The sequence below is a fragment of the Centruroides sculpturatus genome, unplaced genomic scaffold, assembly GCF_000671375.1.
Source record: "Centruroides sculpturatus isolate CEXI.00-Female unplaced genomic scaffold, Cexi_2.0 scaffold725, whole genome shotgun sequence".
Taxonomy (NCBI): Eukaryota; Metazoa; Arthropoda; class Arachnida; order Scorpiones; family Buthidae; genus Centruroides; species Centruroides sculpturatus.
The window spans coordinates 133,784-159,990 of NW_019384962.1; the positions used below are offsets into that span (position 1 = coordinate 133,784).

General features: G+C 27.1%; 1 protein-coding gene across 1 annotated transcript; it reads right to left on the minus strand.

Moving 5' to 3' along the window:
- Positions 1 to 260: 260 nt before the first annotated feature.
- On the minus strand, positions 261 to 25,732 carry LOC111632464. The gene is made up of 6 exons (XM_023376881.1): positions 25,600 to 25,732; positions 7,523 to 7,775; positions 6,407 to 6,524; positions 5,105 to 5,271; positions 4,400 to 4,539; positions 261 to 1,538 (listed from the first exon to the last, which is right to left on the minus strand). Exons 2-6 carry the CDS (start codon positions 7,559 to 7,561, stop codon positions 344 to 346), a joined length of 1,659 nt encoding a protein of 552 aa, XP_023232649.1. The 5' UTR covers positions 7,562 to 7,775; positions 25,600 to 25,732; the 3' UTR covers positions 261 to 343.
- Positions 25,733 to 26,207: the final 475 nt, after the last annotated feature.

Below are 26,207 nucleotides of genomic sequence, written 5' to 3' on the forward strand. Positions count from 1 at the left end.
TTTTGTAAGAATAATTTATATTATTTTTCTATTAATTTTTTTTTAATTTTTTATCAAAAATTTCTAATTTTTATTTTTTTTCTCATAATTATAATGATATTTCCATACTTTTTCTGCACATTTTACAATGAAAATTTTATAAATTTAATAAAATCTTATACTCAAATCTACATTTTACTATTCGATTTATATATTATAATATATAAATTAAACAATTTTAATATATTTATATAAAAAATAATTTTGTAAATGATTTTTCTTTTAAAAATTACAAGTAAAGAAATCAGAATATCACAGTTTCGTATTGCAAAATGATTTCACGATTTTATTATTTTAAAAATAATTATTTCTGCCAATCGCAAACGTGTTCTTCGGTTACAGATTTAACAGTTTCTCTTTCCCCAATACTTGGCACGCGGGTAACATTGGTATTAACAGTTCGTGAATTCTGAGAATCCAAATTCTTGGCTGCGGAATATTCAGAAAATGAATAATTGGAATGATTTCTCCTGCTTATGACAGGAATAACCTCTAAGTATTCCGATGTTGATCTCTCCTGCGCCACACGTGACATTGGCATGCTGGAAATTGATTCTTCTCCATCAGAATGGTTGAAGTTAACGTCTATTTCTGTCAAAGAGCGAATGGAATTGGCTCTCGAAGATGGTACAGGTGAATGATGGACGTTTCTCCATTCGTTACGATCGCAAGAATTAAGAATTCGTATGATGACACTCCATTTTTCTGGATTGTACATGTGAGAATAACACGAATCCTTCGTTAAAATGTCCATATCGCGATTGGTCGTAGCTTCTTGTATCAATTGACGAAATCGACCGTCGTCGACTATTTTATCTTTCAATAATTCTTTATCCTTTTCTGTTAACAAATCCATACCTTCGATCGTTTTTGGGGAATTTAAAATGCGAAACATAACATTCCATTGACTAGGATGGGGATTGGTTTTGTCGTAAACTTTTCTTGTATTGATAGTTTCTTCGGTAAGTGTAGTTTTCGACGTTTTGGTAATAAAGAAATCATCGTAATTTCTCACTTCAATTTTCGATGCGTGATTCGGATACGTCGGTTGAACGAATTTCCTTTGAATATCTGCATAAACTGGTTCGGAATCTAAGTGATAATCGCTTCCTCTCGTATCTAAATCATCTAAAGAACTCAAAGATGATGGAGTTTCGCTTGGATAATCTGAAGTACTGGCATCACTTTTGTTGGCACTTGAAGCGAGAAGAATTGCTTCGGATCCTGCTGTGGATAGAGCAGTTGCACGTGGAATTCTGATGGAATCGAATTCTGATATCAAAGAACCGGTCAATTTTGTAATTTGGCTACTCGGTGCCAGGGATGGTGCTTGTTTTCTTCTTACTAAATGAATATTTCTTCGTTTTAAGCAAAAATATGCAATTCCAATACCAAGAATAAGCAATGATATGAAGAGAATCGTGCAAATGATAATCAATATATCAATTTCGGATAATTTCGGTTGAGTTTCTGGTATGGTCGGAGTTGTTGGATATATTCTGTAATTAAAATAGAACGATTCTTAAGCATTACAGAAACACATTTTCTCAATTAAATCTTCATTTATTATGTAATAATATTTTATATTTATATAAATGTAATATTTTCCTTTTAATGATAATTAAATGAAATTTCATAAAACTTTGCTATTAAAGAAAAATCAGTAAATAAAATTAAAAAATAAAAAAAACCTTAAAAATTACAATAAATTTTACTTCTTTAAAATAGAAATGAAATTTATTGTAACCTAATTTATTTTTTAAATGATTTTAACTTTATTTAATAATTAATCTCTTTTAAAAAGCCTCATTACTTTGGAGCCATTATTTATAAAAATAAATAATATATTTATTATAATATATGTATTTTTTCTACAAATTTTGTAATATTTACAGTAAGAAAAGTAAAGAACTAATTTACAAATTAGAAATCCTAATCTTGTATCATGTGCTTTTATGTATGATATAAAAATGCAAAAAGCATGCCTTAAAAATCTGGATTTTTTAACTTAAAAATGTGTATTTTGTGCTGTAATCTTCTAAAATAAACATTCTCTTACATAGGTCCCACGATATTATTTGGTGGAGGGGCTAGAGGTGGAGGATAACGGCAGATAATGGTTTTGATTTCGTCTCCTTCCAGTTCTAGAGATGGATGAAAGCGCACTAATATATTATTGATGAACACTCTGGCTTTCTCCTACAGAAATAAATGTTATATATTATATTTTAGATTTAAAATAGTCGTTTTTATTACTAAAAAATCAATTAAATTACATTTATTAATAAAATTAGTAACAGAAAAATATGGTTAAAAGGTTTACCAAGTTACTTTTCATAGTAATAAAGTATATCTTCAGAATTTATTTTTAAGCACAAGTTAATTAAAATAAACTAAAAGTTATTAATTAAGTTTATACAGCGTTTTCATGTAAATTTTCTTAAAACCTGTGAAAAATATCTTTAATAACCACGATTAAAAATAATAATTTATTAAATAAAAATCCTAAAAAAATTTAATTAAAATCCGATTTTTGAAAACTTTTTTTTGTTGAAGATTTTGTTTCTCAATTGGTAGATAACGATCTATCGAATGGAAAGCAAAATCCCCCATTATCAAGTAAGAAATAACGAGGAAGACGACCGGGGTTCGCGATCTACCGGTCAATTTAATGATCCTTCATACAGCAAAGAAGAGGTTCTCCAACTTTATTGTAAGAGGCGCAAAAAATTAATTAATTAGAATTGGAAAAAACAAAATTTACCTGTTTCGTTCCGCATCCTTTCAACGGTATCCTCATTTCATAATATTTTTTTCCATCTCCATAGAAACGACAAGGACTAAACCTATCATTTGCGTATGCCACCCCGTGATATGGTTCAGTAAAATTAATCTTTACAACCATATCTCCCGATTCACACGAAAGATATGCTAAAAAATAAATAATATTATCTCTTAGAAAGCTGTCGAACATTTTTCCTTTTTTTAAAAACATAACTTTCCATTAAAAACTATTGTGTAAGAATGAAGTGAAGAGTAGATACTACAAATTGAAACATGAAAAAAATTAAAATACAAAATTGACACTAGATGGCGACACTTCCGAAATAATTTATTTTATTTTATTTCATGATGTAATTTTCTTAAAAAATAAGCAAAAAATTAATATTCTAGAAATATTTTTTTGGCAATTTTTTGATAATAAATATTTTAAAATAAATTTTTAAAAATACTTTTATATTTTCTTTTAAGTTTTTATCAACTGCCATCCTTTGACAGGATGGTAGCTTTATCGATAGTGCTTCCATCTGATGTCAATTTTTTGTACTTACGAAAAATATTGACTGGAAAATTTAACGATTAGACGATAAACTTTGTATAATTAATTACTTTATTAATTAACATTAAATTTTAAACAATATTTAAAAAAAACTGTTTATAAATGTACAAATTAAATTTATCATGGATAAAGAATACCTTTGCCGTAAAGGATCTAAAAAAATTAAATGAATTTAAATTTTTTCTAAATATAATATCGTATTAAAGCATTAAAATATAATAAATTATTTACTTAAACGTCTAAAATATTTCCTATACGTATCCAACTTTTATAAATTTTTAATTTTATAATTTAAAAAAATTTAACTGTAATGCATGTGAGAGTAAAGAAAAACCATTTTTTTACATACGTTATAGATGATCGTTATCTATAAATATGCTTGCAATGCAAACATATAGGAAGGGGGAAACAAATTTTAGATGCGTTATAGTGAATCAGTACCTAAAAATTCAGCTTTAATGTATAGAAAAACATTGATTTTTCTGTAACGCATCTGAAAAAGGAGGAGAAATATAGCAAAGTATACAACTGTAACGCATCTAAAAGTCGAAAAAAAAGACTTTTTATATACATTACAGATAATTAATATTTCAAATTACATATACAGTATAAAGCATTTAAAAACACAAATTTTTCTCTATATTTTTAAATGCATTGAAGCAAAAATTGGCATTAAAATTTAGGCTAATACTAAGTTTTCTCTTGTGGAATTTCAAAAACACAAACCTGTCGTTCTGCTTGTGATAATTTCGCTATCGACATCACTCGCTAGAGATTGATGAACATTTTTCTGAAGATTTCTCTCTTTCCGGTGCGGATGNATGTATTTTTTCTACAAATTTTGTAATATTTACAGTAAGAAAAGTAAAGAACTAATTTACAAATTAGAAATCCTAATCTTGTATCATGTGCTTTTATGTATGATATAAAAATGCAAAAAGCATGCCTTAAAAATCTGGATTTTTTAACTTAAAAATGTGTATTTTGTGCTGTAATCTTCTAAAATAAACATTCTCTTACATAGGTCCCACGATATTATTTGGTGGAGGGGCTAGAGGTGGAGGATAACGGCAGATAATGGTTTTGATTTCGTCTCCTTCCAGTTCTAGAGATGGATGAAAGCGCACTAATATATTATTGATGAACACTCTGGCTTTCTCCTACAGAAATAAATGTTATATATTATATTTTAGATTTAAAATAGTCGTTTTTATTACTAAAAAATCAATTAAATTACATTTATTAATAAAATTAGTAACAGAAAAATATGGTTAAAAGGTTTACCAAGTTACTTTTCATAGTAATAAAGTATATCTTCAGAATTTATTTTTAAGCACAAGTTAATTAAAATAAACTAAAAGTTATTAATTAAGTTTATACAGCGTTTTCATGTAAATTTTCTTAAAACCTGTGAAAAATATCTTTAATAACCACGATTAAAAATAATAATTTATTAAATAAAAATCCTAAAAAAATTTAATTAAAATCCGATTTTTGAAAACTTTTTTTTGTTGAAGATTTTGTTTCTCAATTGGTAGATAACGATCTATCGAATGGAAAGCAAAATCCCCCATTATCAAGTAAGAAATAACGAGGAAGACGACCGGGGTTCGCGATCTACCGGTCAATTTAATGATCCTTCATACAGCAAAGAAGAGGTTCTCCAACTTTATTGTAAGAGGCGCAAAAAATTAATTAATTAGAATTGGAAAAAACAAAATTTACCTGTTTCGTTCCGCATCCTTTCAACGGTATCCTCATTTCATAATATTTTTTTCCATCTCCATAGAAACGACAAGGACTAAACCTATCATTTGCGTATGCCACCCCGTGATATGGTTCAGTAAAATTAATCTTTACAACCATATCTCCCGATTCACACGAAAGATATGCTAAAAAATAAATAATATTATCTCTTAGAAAGCTGTCGAACATTTTTCCTTTTTTTAAAAACATAACTTTCCATTAAAAACTATTGTGTAAGAATGAAGTGAAGAGTAGATACTACAAATTGAAACATGAAAAAAATTAAAATACAAAATTGACACTAGATGGCGACACTTCCGAAATAATTTATTTTATTTTATTTCATGATGTAATTTTCTTAAAAAATAAGCAAAAAATTAATATTCTAGAAATATTTTTTTGGCAATTTTTTGATAATAAATATTTTAAAATAAATTTTTAAAAATACTTTTATATTTTCTTTTAAGTTTTTATCAACTGCCATCCTTTGACAGGATGGTAGCTTTATCGATAGTGCTTCCATCTGATGTCAATTTTTTGTACTTACGAAAAATATTGACTGGAAAATTTAACGATTAGACGATAAACTTTGTATAATTAATTACTTTATTAATTAACATTAAATTTTAAACAATATTTAAAAAAAACTGTTTATAAATGTACAAATTAAATTTATCATGGATAAAGAATACCTTTGCCGTAAAGGATCTAAAAAAATTAAATGAATTTAAATTTTTTCTAAATATAATATCGTATTAAAGCATTAAAATATAATAAATTATTTACTTAAACGTCTAAAATATTTCCTATACGTATCCAACTTTTATAAATTTTTAATTTTATAATTTAAAAAAATTTAACTGTAATGCATGTGAGAGTAAAGAAAAACCATTTTTTTACATACGTTATAGATGATCGTTATCTAAAAATATGCTTGCAATGCAAACATATAGGAAGGGGGAAACAAATTTTAGATGCGTTATAGTGAATCAGTACCTAAAAATTCAGCTTTAATGTATAGAAAAACATTGATTTTTCTGTAACGCATCTGAAAAAGGAGGAGAAATATAGCAAAGTATACAACTGTAACGCATCTAAAAGTCGAAAAAAAAGACTTTTTATATACATTACAGATAATTAATATTTCAAATTACATATACAGTATAAAGCATTTAAAAACACAAATTTTTCTCTATATTTTTAAATGCATTGAAGCAAAAATTGGCATTAAAATTTAGGCTAATACTAAGTTTTCTCTTGTGGAATTTCAAAAACACAAACCTGTCGTTCTGCTTGTGATAATTTCGCTATCGACATCACTCGCTAGAGATTGATGAACACTTTTCTGAAGATTTCTCTCTTTCCGGTGCGGATGAGCGTGATGAATACGACTCGTTATCTGAAAGAATTAAAAAAAAGAAAGAAATTTTAATATAAAATTCCATTTAATTTTTTTTTCAAGACAAAAAAAAAGTTTAAAAAATGAAGAATTAAGATGGATGATTATTTTAATTTCTAAATAGGAATGTGTGTCTGTATACTGTATACTGTATATAGGCCTATATATAACTTTCAAGCTCAATTTTGTTCGTGCAGAGAGAAAATTGTAAAGCTAGTTTAAGTCAATTGAGATCACAACAATTACCTTCTTTATTCGTGATATCTTATGACAAGTCACGTCACGATGACACAATTAACCGTCGAGTTTACTGGAATGTATAGTCAGGTGTTCAACACCTTTGAACTGAACAACATCATCACTTTCTTAGTTTGTACAGGTTATTACTTTAATATTAATGAACGAAATATTATTCGAATACCGTAAATCGTATGCGTAATGTTATAATATAACTGTACAATAAATTTAGCGTAAAACTTATTTATTTAGTCAGTGTATTTAGTTAAAAACTTAATTATCTAATTATAAATTTCAGAAAGTTATTTATTTTCTGCAAAAATTATATGCAGAAACAGAAATAATCTTTCTGTAAAAAGTATTTATGCTTATTTTCGTAAAAGTTTTGGCCAGAAAAAAAAATTAACCATCGTAAAAATATGATATTGTAACAGTAAAGTGGTAATTGGCATTTGTGACGAGGCCAACTAGTTTATTTACTGAATTTTTTATTATTTTAACTAAAAAATACGGATCAAATTTACTTCAGAAATTCTATATTATAACATGATTTTAACGTATAAAACTGTTGAAGAGAGAAAATATATTTTCTTCCCGAATGCCTTCAATGTACAGTATCATTCAAACAATATTAGATTTTCAAGATAATTTAATAAGAAGTTTTAAAAATTAATTAGTTTTACGAAATTATATCATTTTAATTATATAAAAATTAATTAATATATTATTCGTTATAGATAATGCAATGAAAAGTTACTCACCATTACGATCAAAAATGGAAGAATACCTTTCGAATCCATCTTTTGTCAAGCTAAACAATTACTAAGAAATTGTAATAATGATGATAAAAATAATTTTCTTCTTCCAGTTAAGCCAGGCATGAGTTTTTCAATTGAAAAATCTTCAAAAAATGAAACGATCCGATGTTGCTAGTGTCTGTATGTCTTTTAACCTTCTCCCCTTCTTCAGCAGAAATTTGTGTCAAGGTTCTTATTTCTGTCTTAAATACCGGATCTACAACAAAATAAAGTCAATTTTTTTCAGGAAAAACATTTTCTAATCATGAAAATTATCGAAAAATAATTTCACTTTAAATCCATTTTTTTATGTTAAAAATAATTTTAGAGAAAATTATTTAAAAATACTAATCGCAAAGACCAGTTTAGTTACTGCATACAATGAGAACAAACTAGATTTTTGCATGTTTTCATACTTAATTTCGTATAAATTTTTAGCAAAATTTTGCTGATTTTATTGAAGAATAGCGGTAAATGATATTGATATAAGTGATAAAGAATTAGCATTTAATATTATTAACAATTCAGTAACATCTTCGGGTCAAGGTTTGTTTGGATCTTAGAAAATTTCAATTCATTTCCTGTTAGGTCCTAATGCATAAATTATAAAAGAAGTTGTTTGATTAATTATTACGTTTCCGGAATTTCAGGATTTATTAGAAAATCCTGAAATTCCGGAAACGTAATAATNAAATATATATTTTGTGATTTTAATTTTCCGAAAAAAGTAAAGAATTTAATTTATCTTAAATCTCTTAGTCTTTATGTTCATTAACTGAATGTAGTTCTATTGAACTGTTCTGAGTCTTTTATGTACCGTAACTGACGTATGTACCATATTTTCTATGGAAGAGAATAATTATATATAAATTTTACAACATTTGTAACATTTCATGAAAAGTAATTTCATTATATTTCTTTGTATTTTTTCGATAGGCTACAAAATATTAAGTAAAATAATTTAACGTAACCGTTACCACTATGCAATGCGTCACTATCAGCAATAACTAATATCCGTAATACACTATATAATTATGCAAATGAATTTCTTCAAGTAAATCTCAAAATACTCATCTAATTTACATAAGTATCATCCAATTAAGCCGGACATATTTTCTTTTAGATGTGTTTAAGAATAAGTTGTCTACATAACATTGTATATAATACTCATTGGATGTATCATCAGAGTAATATTTTTTTGAAACACAATGCTTTCTAATAAAATAAATATATTATATATAATTAATTCAATATATTGATTTCTTTGAAAAAAAATGACATTACGGTTACAGTTCAATATTGTCACCATCGATTTAGTGCCACTTTCAGAGATGAAGAAAGAGGTGGCGCTAAATCGAAATTTGATTGTAATTCAAATAATCGAATCCAGATGGCGCTATTTTATAGAACGATTATTGATTTTCAAGTGAACGAAATCTACAGGATAAACAGGAAAATCTAGAATATTTGGTGGAAAAAGTCATAATTATTCATTAATTTCTTTTATAAATTAGAAAAAAAAATGCATAATTTAAATACTCGATGAAAAATTTTGAAATGACATATGTAGTTTAAATATTTAGATACATTCAAAATTTAGTTAATCAAAAGTTATAACAGTTAATCATGTAATATAATTTATGTTACTTGAACCCTAAAATGCATAACTGTAATAATACAATATATTTGTATTGAGTAATTTGTGTTCATTGTACTATTTCTGTTGTAATTGATTAACAAAATATTCAATACAAAGGAACGATAGAGAGGAAACTAAGTAGTCAATGAACGTAAAAAAACGAGAGATTAGAGGGGCTAGACAGGGGTTAAAGTGCTTTGTTTTGTTAGCTGAACACACTCGAATGGTTATTCCTCAAAATAACATGAATTTTTTTTTTTTTGCGATTTTGTATACATTCTTTTCCTACAGTTTTTCCTACATAAAAATATGATTAGTCTCCATTTACTAAACTGTAGTATAACTGAAAATTAAAAACAAACTAATAAGAAAATTCAAGATTTTAATTTTTGTTTCGAGTCCTTTGTATTCGAAACAGGAAAATCTTCAGTACAAAAAAATCTGTATTTTAATTTTCTTGTGTATTAAGTACTCTGTATTCATTGTACTGTTTCTATTGTAATTAATTAATACAGGATATTTAATAGGTAGGAATAGTAGAAAGAAACATCTTAATAGTGTAGGAAAACAAAAGATTAGAGAGACTAGACAGATTAAAATGCTTTGTTTTGTTTAGCTGACTGGAATAATTTATTATACATTTATTTTATACATATTTTTCTTTTAATGAATTTTCATTTCTAAAGGTAATAATATACTTCATTTTCCATTCATTAGATAAGTAAAAGTTTAAAAAAAAACTATTAAAAATTGAAATTTTATATTCCAAAATTCATATCTTATTCTTTTTATGTATTGAGTAGTTTGTATTTTTATGCTCTTTCTATTGTAATTATTAATATAAAATATTCAATAAATAGTAACAGTAGGAAGAAACAAGTCAGTAGTGAATAGTGTAGGAAACAAGAGATTACATGGACTAGACAGGGATTAAAGTGCTTTGTTTTGTTTAACTGAACGTACTTTTGAGAAATAAATATTTAAGCTTGGAAGTTTTTAGGGATTTTTATACATACGAAATTTTCCTTTGAGTTTCTCTATCCAAAAGTATTATTTCATTTTAGTATAATTAAAAATTACCAGTATACATATTAGTGGAAAATAATAACAATTTGTAAAATTAATTATTTTTAATATTATTTATATTCTTTTTAAATAAATAGATACTTTCAGACGCTTAAATGATATATTTTTCTATTACAAATCATATTTCTATTATTCTATTACATTTATTTATAGTTTAAAAAAATACAATTTCCTTGAACGATCAATTTAAAAAAAAATTCTTTTTGAAGTTCAAAAAATGTTCTTTATTTAACTCGGCTTGTTGTTAGATTTACTTACTTTCATTCATCTATCAACAGGAAAGTACTATTCACATAAAACCAATAATACCATAACATTGTATTTTTGTTGTTTCTTCTGATCCTCACGTGCGATTGCACGCATATTGCATTGATGCATGTATAATTACAATTGTAAACAAACTACGAACAGACAAACCAACAGAACTTTTTAATCGTTTTATATTCAATCAGCTTCTAAAGTATTTTACTGTGTTTCTGGTATTGTTTTTGTTGTTGTTGTTAATTTATAAAATAATCAATAAAAATTATGAGGAATTAATTCTACAGTATCTAAAAATTACTTTCTCAATAATAAATAATATAAATTTTCAATAAAAGTATAGGGGAGATCGGGGCAAGATCGGCATGTTAAGCTTTACTTAAATTTTGTGTAATAAATACTGCTGTAAACTGAAAAAAAAGCTTTGCATATTGTCTATTGGAATGTTACCTTACTATAGAACTGGTTAAAATCAGTTTGGAAATAAAAATAATTAAAATAATTACAACTTTACAAGAAGAGAGAAATTGACGAAGTTGCCCCGGGTATAGGGGCAAGATCGGCAACTTCTCTCTTTTTGTAAAGTTGTAATTATTTTAATTATTTTTATTAAAGTTGCCCCTGGTATAGGGGCAACAGTAATGGGGCAAGATAGGCACGTATATAAAATTATGTTATTAACAATGTATAAGTTGGAATTCACTATTAAAACAAAGAAATACAAATCCAACACCCATTTAATATTATTACAACGAAATGCAAGTTCAAAGACATATATACATGAATAACAAATGCAAACATGTTTTCATTTATCATCTGTTTGATTTTTATCCTTTGCTTCTAATGTGGCTTTATGTTGCCGATCTTACCCCGCTAGTCATGATTTCGAAACATTAAGTACAACCCTGAGAACAGAATGCCAAGCCACGATCTGGCCACGTGAATAAGTTGAAGTTACATCCTTCTAACAGGAAAAGTAACTTTCGTTATCATGGAATTATAACAAAACCTGCCAATTCAATATAAATGGAAAAAAAATATTATATGGAATTGAACGAAAATGAAAATTTGCTTGATAATTCAACTACGCTTGTTGGAGAACAATAAAAACACTACACTCAACAAGCCACCAATAAAACTCAACTGCCTAACCTATAACCAAAGTCTCCTTTTAATTTGTTTTTTAAAAAAAGCGCTTGACAAACTTGCCCCGCTTGCCGAAGTTGCCCCGATCTCCCCTATATAAAACAAAGAAAAATGACAGATTTCTATATTGATAAAAGTCAATAATATCTCTTAATTGTATTAATTAATCGACAGCTTTAACATTAATTCAATATTAGTCTACTGATTTAATATTATTAGAATTTTCTTTTAATAAATTTAAAATTAAATGTAAATTTTCTCCTTTGTTCTTTTATCCAATAGATTTAGATAGATAATTTTGTGTTAGGAATTAGACTAAGTAAATAAATGGTAATTAAATCGAGATTTGATAATATTATCATAGAAAATAAATTAAATTTATATATTTCAATAGTGAAACGAAACATTTTTCGATACTTTATTCAAATTTTAATGAATTAGTAAACGATCTAAAATTGAAAAAAATAACCATCAGTTTGAGCAAAAATAAAGAAACAAAATAAATTAAATTGTGATGCAATAATATAAATATTAAAACTTTAGTAATCTAGAGCAATCAGAGGTTTAAATTAACTCGAACGTTAGAGAGCAGGAGGGGACTACTCCCAGCTCGTACATATGATAATGTCTGATTGGATAGTTGGGGCCTTCAATGGAGATTTTCGGTGGTCTCCCTTTAGCTAGAGCACATTGTTATTTATAATGCTGACGTGGAGGCCCTTCGGGCCAAATACGAGGCCATTTCATCATTGTGTGGTGAATGTGTGAAGAAAGACAGATGCAGGCTTCCTAAACGATGAAACGACATATGGCTTAGCTTTATACTTTCATGGTTTATGATTATTTCTCAACTCTCTTGCTCTATGTTATCTTATATATTTTATGAATAAATATTTCATTACTTTAGTTTTTCATATAATTGTACCGAATTTCATTAATATCACACTAAATTTCGGTAAGTTTTACTTGTAAATGATCTTAAAATATTATCAATAATCACTAAATAAAATTATTTTCGTGGTAAGAATTAAAATGTAACTGATTTATTTTTCAAAACACTTAATTTTTGCAATTATGTTCTTAATCCACGACACTCCTAGCAGCAATAAACGATAAGATAGACAAACTGGTGGTAAATAAAAACAATAACTAATTCATTTCCATTATTTCTCGTTTTCTGCTGTAAATTTCAATATTTTAAAATGAAACAGTCACTATTTTAATCATTTATTTACTTACTATACAACAAAGAAACAAACAACTCGGACGAGATATCAATATGAATACCATTTCCATTACTCTTTACTCTATAGGGAAACTTTCGTTTGCCATACTTAGAAATACTCATTAATTACCGTTTGATTATACTCTCCCGTAAAATATTCCGGAAGTATTTAAACAATAAGGAAGTAAATATGTTGTATTTAAAGCTTGTAGATTTCTTGTGGAAGCTAAAAATCACCTTTACTTTCTTCTCGCTCCGTCGCTCTCCCATTCCTTATAGCAGGACGATGACCCTTTTAAGAGCATTTAATCTTACTAAAAACTGACCAGAGACAGTAAATTCATAATTTCACCAAAATCTTAATAAAATTAAATATATAACATCGTGATTATTGCTGCAAAATCCGTACTTCAAGAGCAGATTCGAATGTAGTTCAAGTGCAATGCATTCTTTTAAAGCTGCTTCAATTTTTTTTTATGACAAGAAGATTAATTATTTCGTAAAATTTATAATTATTTTAAAATCATTTAAAGTTTCATTTATTATTTTTTATTGAATTTTTTACAAAAAGCAGAAAAAATATATCGGAATATTCATTAGGATTCATCATAAATTTATGCCATTTTGCAGCAAATAGTATGGATTCATATGAAATCCTTTTTAATCATATAATTTAGAGTTTGCTTCAAAAATATTTTAAAAATACTATATAGTTCAAGTGGATTAATCCATTAATCATTTAAACAGGATAAGTACTGTACACTTAAATACTTATCATATCTAATTACTCAAAGATTTATTTGTTTGGGACACGAATGGGGTTAATCTGTTTTGATTGATACGTTAAATATCACGAAATTTGCTTAAAATACTCTTTAAAACTCAATTGGTTGACATAATTAATGTAAAATACAAGCAATATATTTGATATTGTTACATAAAAGTGCCGGTTTAATTTTTCTTATATATATATATATATATCCTCTCAAATATATGCAAAATATTTACATCCTGTATGTATATGTATCTATCCTATACATACAACATAATATACCTACATGATCTTTTTATGTACGTTATGTAGAATACGACATGCAAGATTATGTACTGTATATCATAATAAAATCATCATTGAAATTTCAGAAATCGTCTATAGAAAGATGTATCAACTAAATATTTAGAGTTTGATAACATATTGATAACACAATATGTCTACGTAGCCTAATGTTCCTCCATTTTTTATCGAAGAGGGTTATCATATTCTTATGGTTGTAAATTCAATTATATATACATTGTATAGTTCCTCATATTCTCATTATAATAATAAAAGAATAGACGGAGACAAAGAAAATCGTGGTTAAAAAAAGACTCTAGAAAGATAAGCAAAATGCGGAAGTCAAGGAGAACAAATGGACAGAACGTGTTAACAAACAGGATTGCGTGATACAACAAAATGCCACTGTACAAATGCCGTGTTTTTTAAATGTACAAACGATCAAAGGCGGTTAGTTCCGATCATACCAATAGTAAAGTTGTTTGCTGTAAAATATTTACTGTCTTTTTATTCAGGAATTTTGAAATTCTAACTCAAGAATGTTAATGATTTGTATTATGAAAGTGAATAAGATATCTGAAATTTCTTATTATAAAGTTAACGGATTTGTGTGAAATTGATTGAGAAATTTTATAACAGAATTTTTAAAATTTATGTTATACTGTATTTTATTAACGGTATCAAATGGCTTATAATTTTAAATATTTAATGCTAAAAATGTATTTTGTTTAAAAATTATAAGTTTTTGAATATCTTTTATGGTTTTATATTCAAAAATATGTTCTAAATAAATTTCGAATATATTTTTGGATATGAAACCCTAAATGATATTCTTTTTTGAAGGTGTCTTTCTAGCAAATGAATACGTTCACAGACGTGTCTTTATATCAGGAACGTATATTTCAAGTTGTTTTGTGACACGTTATCATTTACAGATCGAAACTTTTTATAAATGTTCTGCAGATAAAAATCACGACCACGAGTACCATCGAGTTGAATAAGATTTGCATAATTCAAAAACTGCATCGTGAGGCCATATAAAAAGAAAGGTATAAGGGGAATGACTTGAAAAAGGGACATCTTTAAGAGACTCGGCTGATTTTCCATTTAAATTTAATGCAAGAGTAATTAAAAAAATGAAGACATGTACAGCTAGAAATTGAGCTTGAATGAAAGGAAGATCATAATATTGTGATGGAGTAACAATAGATGCTACGACGCTTGTCAATACTAAAGTAACAATGTAAAATATGTTATACAATACGTAATAAGACTTATTATATGTTCCATCTTCACGGTACGGCGATCAATACGGAAGCAATCTTTAAAGACATAATGATAAAACATATGCTAATATAATGAAAGTTAACCAGATGTTATATAAAACCGGATATTACCTGGAGCAGTTGTTCCCAACCTTTATTGTTGGCACCCTCCCTTGTGTATTGAAAGATACATTCAGGAGTGGTACTCGCAAACTACTCGTTGCAATACGTTAGAATATTTATTGTTAGCATCTAATCAGTGTAAGTGATAAATTTAACACTAAAAGCCATCAAAGCTTTCATAGATTAGCAATGTAAAAAAGATTTGTACAATATAAGAAATTAAATAGATTTACTAGAAGTATCGTATAGTAAGGTATACAAATTATTTTCAAATAGATTTAAAATTATGACGTGGCTTTAATGCAATTTTTCGAAACTTTAGAGCATAAAACAATTTATAAATAAAACACAAATTATAAGGTCAATTAAAAGAGTTGATTTTTCATTAATATTTTTAAAATATAATTTATTTTTGTGGGTTTCTGTAGCTTTAAATACAGATATTATAAAATAATTATTTCTAATTTAAGGTAAATGATGTCAAATAACTTGAAGATTCCTATCAGAGATGGATCAAAAATGATAAAAATAATAAGTCATACAATTCTAAATACGATGATTTTAAATGTTTCTGCTTAGTGAAGTAGGGATTATGCATTCGGTAGATTCGTATGACTTGCAGTAAGTGATGTGAACAAAGACGAATCCTTGTTCATTCCTATCCGTAATAAATTTATATTAAACGAAAATTAGAAATAAAATATATATAAAAATAGAACTAAAATCAAACATTTAAAGTTAATAAATTACTAATTTAGTTTGGGATCATTTAAGATTTATAATTACACCTAGCTATATTTAGGTTGTTGTAAAGATATTTTGTTTGTGAGTATCCTTCATGAATGATTTTCTTTAATTAAATATTGTCGTGTTAATAGTCTATATACGGGATTATAAACTAAAATTAATTACATTGTAATTAGTTAAATTCCATTATATTCTACGTAATTAAACACAAATCTTTAAACTCTATCACTATGGAACAAGGATATTAATTGTATTTAACAATTAATACTTAGGTTCCATATGATATATCAGAAAATTATCTTACGAAACAATTAATTGTTCCATATAGCCTAATACTTTATTAAGATATTAATCAACATTAAGGTAAGTGTATAGGGGAAATAATAGGAAATGAGTTTTCTTCCTTGCGACAAGTTTTTGTATAGATGGTAAGTTTTTCACTATTTTATCTATTTGTGTAGCATTTATTTCAACCCTCAAGAATTTGTTGTTGCATTTAAATAACCTATTCCATTAAAAATAACATTTTTGTATTTATTTTATAATTTTGGTTTTTATAACGTTATATGGACAAAATGACATACATAGGCAACGGACATAATGACATACCTGTCATTTAGTCCATAAGAGCTTAGTCAAGGAACTTACCTTAACCTCTTAACGTTTTATTAATTATAAAAAAATGGCTTCCAAAAAAAAGTCTTTCATTATTGTTTAAAAGAAATTTTAGTATAAAACTTTATTTCCTTTCTTACATATTATTTACAAACTTATTATCTTTCACATAGGCAATTAAATAAAAAAATTGAGTCCAAAGCTCCGCCAGAGAAAAGGAGACGAAACGTTACTAAAAAGTTACTTGAAGAAGAAAATTTTCCTGATAACTCTCATGATGATGATGAAGACTGTCCATGCATATATTGCAATGATCTTTTTTCTCGATTTAAACCTGGAGAAGACTGGTTACTGTGCTTAAATTGTTTCTGTTGGGCTCACGCTTCTTGCGCTGACGTTTCTAAAAGAGCCAAGCGTTTCATTTGTGAATTTTGTCAGTAATTTTATAGTTTTTACGTGTATGTCATTTTGTACTTACGTAATGTGTCATTTTGTCCATAGTATATGGACAAAATGGATTTTGGATGATCTCAATTAAACTAACAATATTTTTTTTCTATTATTTTAATATTGTAAATGTTTAGTATATTTCATAGGTAAAGATTCAAAGATGATTGGTGTAGAATATGACAGTGCTGTGATTTACCAATAAAGAGTTATGAACCTAAAATAAAACCGTATGTCATTTTATACGTACAGTATTTCCCCTACCTTAACAATTTGCATACCTTAAATTATTAAAGGTCTTAAGGTATCATGTACTGTACAGTCTGTAGCGTACTTATGGGAGTGATATGGATGATGGATCCCTCCCAAGACGCTTTAGAAATAAAATTTAAACTAAAATATTCGTACCATTTATTTATACTACAATACTGTGAATTGCTCTAGAAGAAAGATCATAGTTCGGATATAGTTTGTTATCGAAGTCTCCTTCTGGATGTATCGGGAACATTGTAGAACATTTGGTAAATGTATAAGGGATGCTCATTTTTCGGCAGCGAGGAGTAAGCGACGCTTAATTTTTCTTCATTCATGTATACCACGTATTTGCAATTGTTCCATGTGTTCAGGGAATTTAAAATTAGTGTTTAGATTATAAGCTACAAAGTATTTTGAGATCTAATGAGAATAAGAGGAAGGATATAGATAGCGGTCGAAAGAGCCATTACTCTTTCTCTCTGTTATCAGTTATGGATGGAAGAGATGCGAAATTTATGTCAACTTGTTTGAACTAAATCTGTTCGATCGGAAAACTATGCCTTTCGTTTCCTGTTTATTGCAACTGAATGGAACAGACGGTGCATAAATCCAATAGGGATATCCCCCTTATTTGAATTAATCTGCATTTGGTCTGTAAAGAGATCACGAAACTTTTAATGTAGAGCACATGTATGCTCTTTAATGTATACAATATGTACTCTAATTAACAAAGTAATTGTGACTATGTAAATATTCCAAAAATACATCCATCTTGACAACATATTCACGATGATGATTTTAGTTTTATATGTTATGATACAACATACTTTAAATATGTAGCGTACATATACCAACATACATATACTGGTGTGAAATGCATATATTCATGTTATTTCTAAAAAATTATATTTAATTTTCTTAAAATTTGAATATAAAAAATATATTTTTTTATTTTCATTCAATTAATATTAATAGAGTAATTAATTGTATACAAAAAATACATAATTAATTATAATCGCAACATTAAACAATTAATTTTTTTAATTAAAGGTAAGTAAAGAGTTCTTTAGGAATGAATTAAGAAATGCACGGGTCTACTTTGTAGTAAGGGTTCGATGCCCTCCTGCTTATGTGTCGGACACACCTGGAATGCGAACTTCGTGAATGCTATTGACAAAAGCACAGAACAAGAAAACCTTTGTGAATGCTTTCGTAATTCGTAATTGTTTATATTTTTTCTTAAATAAACAATGAATAAAATAGAAAAAACAGCGTAGATGCCTTATGTTAAAATACATTTAGTAGAAAAATTTCTAGTTCTTTACCTTATTTACATATGAATGTTGTAAAAGAAAGACAACTGAAAATACTTTTGTATTATAATACTGAGCTACTTTTTATAAGAGTACTTCAATCTTGTAAAAGTACAACGGTATCTAATTACATTTATTAGTTAATTCATACAAAAATAGTTGGCTAAATTTTTAAACACAGTAAAGATTCAGTTTATACGTTAATATTTCTTTATAATGGAAGATCTTCAAGTGAATATCTGAAAAAACTATGGAATATTTAACTTAAACTTGAAAATTTTTAATTTTAAAAACTTAATAAATTTACTTATCTGAAACTGTACTGAGTTCTGCATGATAAACAATACCCAAAATGTTTTGTAATAACTTAAAGTGCTATTGTCTCTTCTTGATCAAATTTTTCACATTAAATTGAAATAAAACATGAATAAAAAACGAATTTTAATATGAGAAATACTAATTTTTATGTAAATGAATACAATAAGTTGCTTACAAAAGTTATCTTTTTTATTTAAAATACTTTACAAGTTAGAAATACATATCGTAAGCAACGTAAGTTATTATTATAACGTAAGTAACTCAAGCTACTTAAATTACAGTAACATAACTTATAAATTGGTAAAAGTTAAATTATTGTCATTTATAACGTTACAATAAAGTAACTTATAACAGTTATTATTTATTATAAACTTTTTTACTTACAAAATTTGTAACAACTTTTGTGAGTAACGTTTAATTTTTCAAGCTCTGTTTTCTGCTTTGAAGACACTAAAACAGGGCCTTTTTCCATGCTCATCATGAATTCAGCGAATGAAAGGCCCTATATATTCGGAGAGATCTTCCGTAAAAAGTTTCCAATTCAAATTCGAACCCGGACTCTCAGAGTAACAGACTAATACTTTACTGCTTAGGTTGCTTGCTAGTCAGTAAGCTTTATGTAATTAATTTAGGTTAATTGCAAAATAATTTTTTTGTAATATTCCTCACTCATCTAATATATAATTATATTATATTCAAATATATTTTAACTGGGAACTATTCATTTATAGAAAAATTTGACAATAAAGAAAAAAGTTTATGGTATTTGCAATCGAGTGAGGCTTAAATAAGAATATTATCTGTTTAAATAATGAACACGCCTTTTATATATTATAATAAAGCATATTTTTTGTTTATAATATGAAAAGAATTATAAAATATCCGATGATATTTCATAAATATAAATAGAACAATAGCTTAATTATGAATAAAAATAATGATTTCTTACGAAATATATAAATAATGAAATATGCATTCCGTGTCATAAAATAAATTCTTATGTTGTAATACATCCTCAGAATTGTTTACTTTTTTCACTTTCATAAAATTAAATTAATTCTAAAAAATATTAATATAAAGAAAGAAATTCTTATTGATAATTTTATTTAAAAATAAAACGGAAAATACAAAAATTCTAGCGAAAATATCATTTATTTTATGATTTTGACAGCTCTGACGAGAGGAGAGGAAGACGTTACTGTAGCAAAGGTGCTCAGACCCTTAAACTATAAGGATCACGAGAACCCTTTTTTTAAAGTAAATTTCTTTGTTTCTTTGCAAGGACGTATCTGCGGTGTTTGGAGGAGAGATTGTAGAAAAATCTCCCCCAAATATAAAGATCGGCGGGTCGGATCCGGTTGGATCGTTGGGATGGGGCAGAAGGGTAAAATATGATTAGGGGAACCGACGGGTCCAGAGATTTACCAAGGTCTGTGCTGTCTTTTCACAAGACTGATGAGTGCATTTATCTATGTTAATATGCATGTAAAGACGTGGTCTTAAATATATTTTCATGTCACAATTATAACAAGATAGTTCTATATTATCCATACTACCTACAGTCAAACTGCTCGTAAGAAATTATGGTCCCATAAACCACAATGTCGAACTGTCCATATAAGTCAAAAACAATTGTAGCCTTGGATTCGTTTCCTATAATTTTGATGGGCAATTCAGTTCTAAACTTCTCGACCTAAACGATGGGTTGATCTGTAAAATATCAGTAATCATTGAGAAGATTTAGCTTAGATTTTTATGATAATTAAGATGTCAAGGCTTTATTTATTTATTCTTCCTGCATACCGGCTTATTATAATTGTAAAATATTCTAAATTAACTTTAAATATAATTTTACTATAAATTACAATTTAATTAAAAATTGGATTTTGAATTAAGTATAAAGCAACGTAAGTAACGTAATACTGTAAATTATAATTAATTCTTTACCTAATTTCTGGTCAATTTTGTTTAATTTTGCATAAGAAAACATATAAAAAAACATATTTTTTAAAAGAAATTTAAAAAAAATCATAATAATTTCTATTCAGTGATGCTTACTTTAAACGCAGAGAACTACTTTGAAACTGGTTTCGCTCGAAGAGATTTTCGAATATTAAACTTATTTTATAACTGATGCAGTTAAAATAATTGGTTGTAACTTTGTTAACGACGAGATAAATAGAGAAGAATAAGTAGTGCGACTAAAGATGATCATGCAACACGATAATTTCATCTCATAATAAATCATTTTGTGGCGTGATTCAAAGATAATTTGATAACGCGTGACATTATTAAATAGAAATTTATGTTCTACATTTTGTTTAATTTAAATTAAAAATTATTATTTGATATTAAATAATTTCATTTCGTAAAAAGTTTTAAAATATTTCATGGTTTTTTTTTTTCATAAAAAATTTCCCGAAAAATATGTCAATGGAAACTATTTTAAATGTTGATTCATTTTTATATCTAAAATATATGAAACATTTACGCTAAAAATAACTTTTAAAACGTTCCACTTTTTACGACATTATCAATAGTACCTAAAATAGAATTGAAACAGAAAATGACAAATCCATTGTTAAAATTACATAGATATGTTTATGTTTCAAATATTTTGTTTCGATTAAACATATGTGAATTTTTAATAAATTATTTAAAAATAGAGCACTCTTAGTTATTGTTTGAGATTAAAACAGGAATTTCAGGATGTCCACAATACGCCTTTCACTCCAGAATTTTGACATCCATAACATTTCTTCGTAGCTTTTCAAGTCCCAAGTCAATAATAAAAAAAAAAAAACAACTTTCGATTGTAAATCTACTTCACGCATTTGCTTTCAGTTCCCTTTACGCCTTAATCAACGTCATTACGTCTTTCAGTCCACACTATTGTGGCTTTCGATCTACAAATTTATGCCTTTCAGTCCTTACTGTTGTGACTTCTAATACATAATATTTGTACCTTTTAGTTCCTATTGTTATCTTTCCAATAGACAATATTCATCGCTGTCAGTCCATACTTTTTACACTAGTCCACATTCTATATAGGCCTATATATCTTCTTCAACTCTAATATCCTATTTTTTTTTTTTTTTTTAAAGATTACTTTCATTATAATATGAAAAACAAAGAACAGGAAATCAAACTAAATGCAATCTTTAAACTAAGTACGATTTTATTTCGAAATTTCTTCCGAGAACTTTGTTTTCCTAGAGACAATTCTTATTTCCGCCGATGACTGTAATTAGCAATATGATGCGTTGTACTCGATTGGTTTGGCTACCGATCTGTGCCCTTCTACAAGTTCCGTGAGCTCCTACCTGCTTTACGGAGAACGGCACTTTATGGTTCGACGACAATACCTTCCTCCCTCCCTTTCTCAGCCAAGTGTGACGCCACTCGACTAGAAACAACCAACGGATCCAAACCGAATATTTCTAGAAATCCCCGCGATTACTAATCACAGGTTTCAGTGTCATGAATCAAATGTGTAATTTAGATTACCATAGCTTTTTTTTTTTGTTATTTTTTAAATCGTGATAAGTAAATTACGGATTATTCAGTCACAGGTATTCAAATCAGTTGATGGTCTTCAATTGAGCGTGTATTATATCCAGTATACATGAATGAATAAATATATGCATTACTAACATTATCTCAACGCTAAACTAACACTCCCTAACGAGCCATCCTTTTTTCAACACTGCATTTATTACCCAGGAAGATCGTCGAGGAGTCGCGAGCTACGGGTTGGGAATCTAATTAGATTTTACTATGATTTATACATAAAAATTCTAAATTTTTACACACGTACTTGTATCTAACTTTATTAATAATTTCTAGAAACGTATAAAATTGATAAATAAATAAAAATGATATTAGATATTTAAAACTTTTGTTATAATTTCAATGGAATAAAATGGATGTATTAAATTCAATCTTCCCAAAGTTGAATAGAACTAGTGCTAGACGTTATTGATAACTATAGGTAAAAATGAAAGTGTATTTTTATACCGAGTTAAAAATGTTACATTTGTGCCAATAAATAGAAAGTTTTTAGGCACTATAACAAAAAACTGAAGGTTATTTTCAAATTAAACAAGTTTTAAAGTACGGTATATTCAACTTGTACAATATTTCCAGCATTTCAAGTCACTAACCAGAACTAGAACAATAATAAAGTAAACCAGATAATGTACAGTATATGTTATCATTGATATCACCCTCTTTACCCTAAATCTAGAAAAGTCATTATCCTTAATGTTACAATTTCCGAATAATTTCAAGAAAATTTACATTTAAAATATATATAATTTTCTTATAACGAATTTTTGTGATAGTAGGCTATAGTATGTCTATAGCCTAATATTATGGATATATATTCTATCAGTAAAGTTATATCCATAAAATATATAAAAATATCCATCCTACTTGCCCTCGTAACGAAATGTGGTTGCTGTAGTAAATATTGGCATGTTTTTATCACGATGTATCCATACAGTAATATAGTTAAACATACTTGAATGAATGTTATAGTTTAACTATAACATTACTGTTATGAGTGTACACTTGCATTCGTGAAATGTGCACCCATATTTACAGTAGTAATAATAATATTTGCCATGACAAAAATAGGATGGCTACCTTCATATACTTTAAGAAAATATACTTGCACTCTTGGTAAATGTTTATCCATACTTTTTGTACAATATTAGCCATTATATTGTGAGTATACTTGGATAATGTTTTAATTGTTATTTTATTGATATGGATATAAATTTGCCATAAATGTAAGAATAAATTCATAATATACTTGAATAATGGTTTAATTATTATGTTACTATTATGAGTAGGCTATATCTTTTCACTAGTGATAAATATATTTGTTATGAGGGCAAATAGATATACTTTTCAACACCTTAGATGCATTATTTAAGAATATAATTATTATAAATTTATCTAATTTATAAATTAATGTTTTTAGACTGTTTGACAAGTTTCTAATTACAAAATATAGAATCTGAATTAAATTCTATAACTTTATTTTTAAAGATAAAATAATTTGAAAAATATATTCAAGCTAAGATTATATTTTCTAAATTTATTTTAATTTTTGAATAATATTAGAGCTATAAAATTTTAAAAAATCTGTAGAAATTTTTACACTTTTTAAAATAATTTATTTTATAACATTCTTTTAATACTGTATTATCTGAAGTAAAGGTTATCATAAAGTAAGCTGTTCAATTATTTAAAAATAATTCAATCAATTAATTTTCAATTATGAAAAATTAAAACTTTTCTCATATTTTCGAATTTTTTCGAATCAATAAAATTTATTTTATTATAAAGTATTATAAATATTCGATAATAATTTATATTGTTGTTAGGTAATAAAATGATACGATATTTGCCTGAAGGCTAACATTAGCAATTTGTTCGAGTATTAGAAAAACGAATTTCTTTATTAAAAAAATCTTTCAAAAACTTATCTGATTTATTCTAGAAAAGATATTCCCTTAAGGCAATACTTTTCTTTAACATTAAATAAATGATAGAGAATTTTAATCTATTTGCTGAGAACTATTTGTGTAATTTAGAAATACGAAAATTAAATTACAGGTAAATAATTTAAATGAAAATAGGGAAAATATGAATAAGTAAATAAGCGTATTCAGGATCCACGAGGAGGAGGAGGAAGAGGAAGAGGAGAAGACGGGAGTGTAACCTTAGGGCTTGTTAAGAGACCCGAGTCGGAATCTTTGTAATAAAATTTTAATTATGAATTCTAGAAAATTAATTTACGTGACATCAAAGAGCAGAGAGAGAAGAAAAGAACTGTAATAAATCGAGTATCACGTTAGAAGAAGGGATAACCCATGAAGAGATGGATCATGGGCTAGTCCCAAAGGCCGTCATCGCTCTCCGCGGCCCGAAGTGTAAGAAGCAAGTAAGGAAGGGTAAACAAATAATTATAAGCAAATAAATGCAAGAAAGTCTAAGCGAAGAACTATAAGCAAAGTATCAGAAAATAAATGTAGCCTAAGTTAATAAATATAAGCAAATAAACAAATATTATAATGAAATAGTTACAAGTGTTATCTACATATTGACAAAATACTGTATTAATTTTTAACCCCCTCAAAAATAACTGCACTATAATTTAAATTCACTTATTAATTTTATAATCACGCATTATTACGATTTTTTTAAGAAAATAGCAATTTAGACATGGTCCAGTTACGACTCAGTTTTAAAATTAGGGGCAAAATAACGTACAAACTACATTAAACAAAAAAAAGGTTTTATTTCAGTTAAATTTAGCAATATTTTTTTAACGTAAAAAAGTCTTTATATTTTCCTGCTTTGTTAAATAAATAGCAACAAGTAGCATTGAAAAAATATTTTGAATGTCATTTTAATTATGTAGTTAAGAGTTATATGTTTCCGAATGAAAAAGAACGGTTATTTTTTGTATGAAATTGCCATTTTCGTGTTTTAATGCTAAACATCATACGGCTTTTAAAAAATGAAAGGGACTTACGTGAGACAAGATGCTCCGTGTCTGCAACCCTTCGTATCCACTACAAACACTCTCACCACTTTCCAAATGACTGGGCCGCACTTGTATCAGGTGCAGAGCATGCGTGATTCTACTCTTCACACGTGTTTACTCGACCGAAACCAAGTAGACAGGAAGCAAAAGCGAGATGTAAATACACAGATTGCCTTTGTTGACGTCATTTTTTCGTCACACTATACTTATTTACAAAAGTCGGTATAGATCGTTAACAAAGATTGACCTCGATTCTAAAGAAGAATGATCGAAAACGTGACTCGATAGTTTCTTGTCGAAGAATTCACAATTCCTTCTCCATCGTTAGCTCTATAAATTTAGCTTTAAGTGTAACATTTCTAGAATTCCGACTTCAGTTTGTTCTCATTTTTCAAATGATAACATTGCCAAACACTTATCCAAAAAAATTTTAACGTATAAATCTCCTGTACTTCAAAACTTTCTTTGACTACGTTTTCCATCTTTTTTTTTTTATTGTATTTTATGTTATATATCATAATAAGGTAGTTATACCATGTCATATCATAGCAATGTGAAGGCCTTCAATGTGGAAATTCAATAAATGTGTACATGAC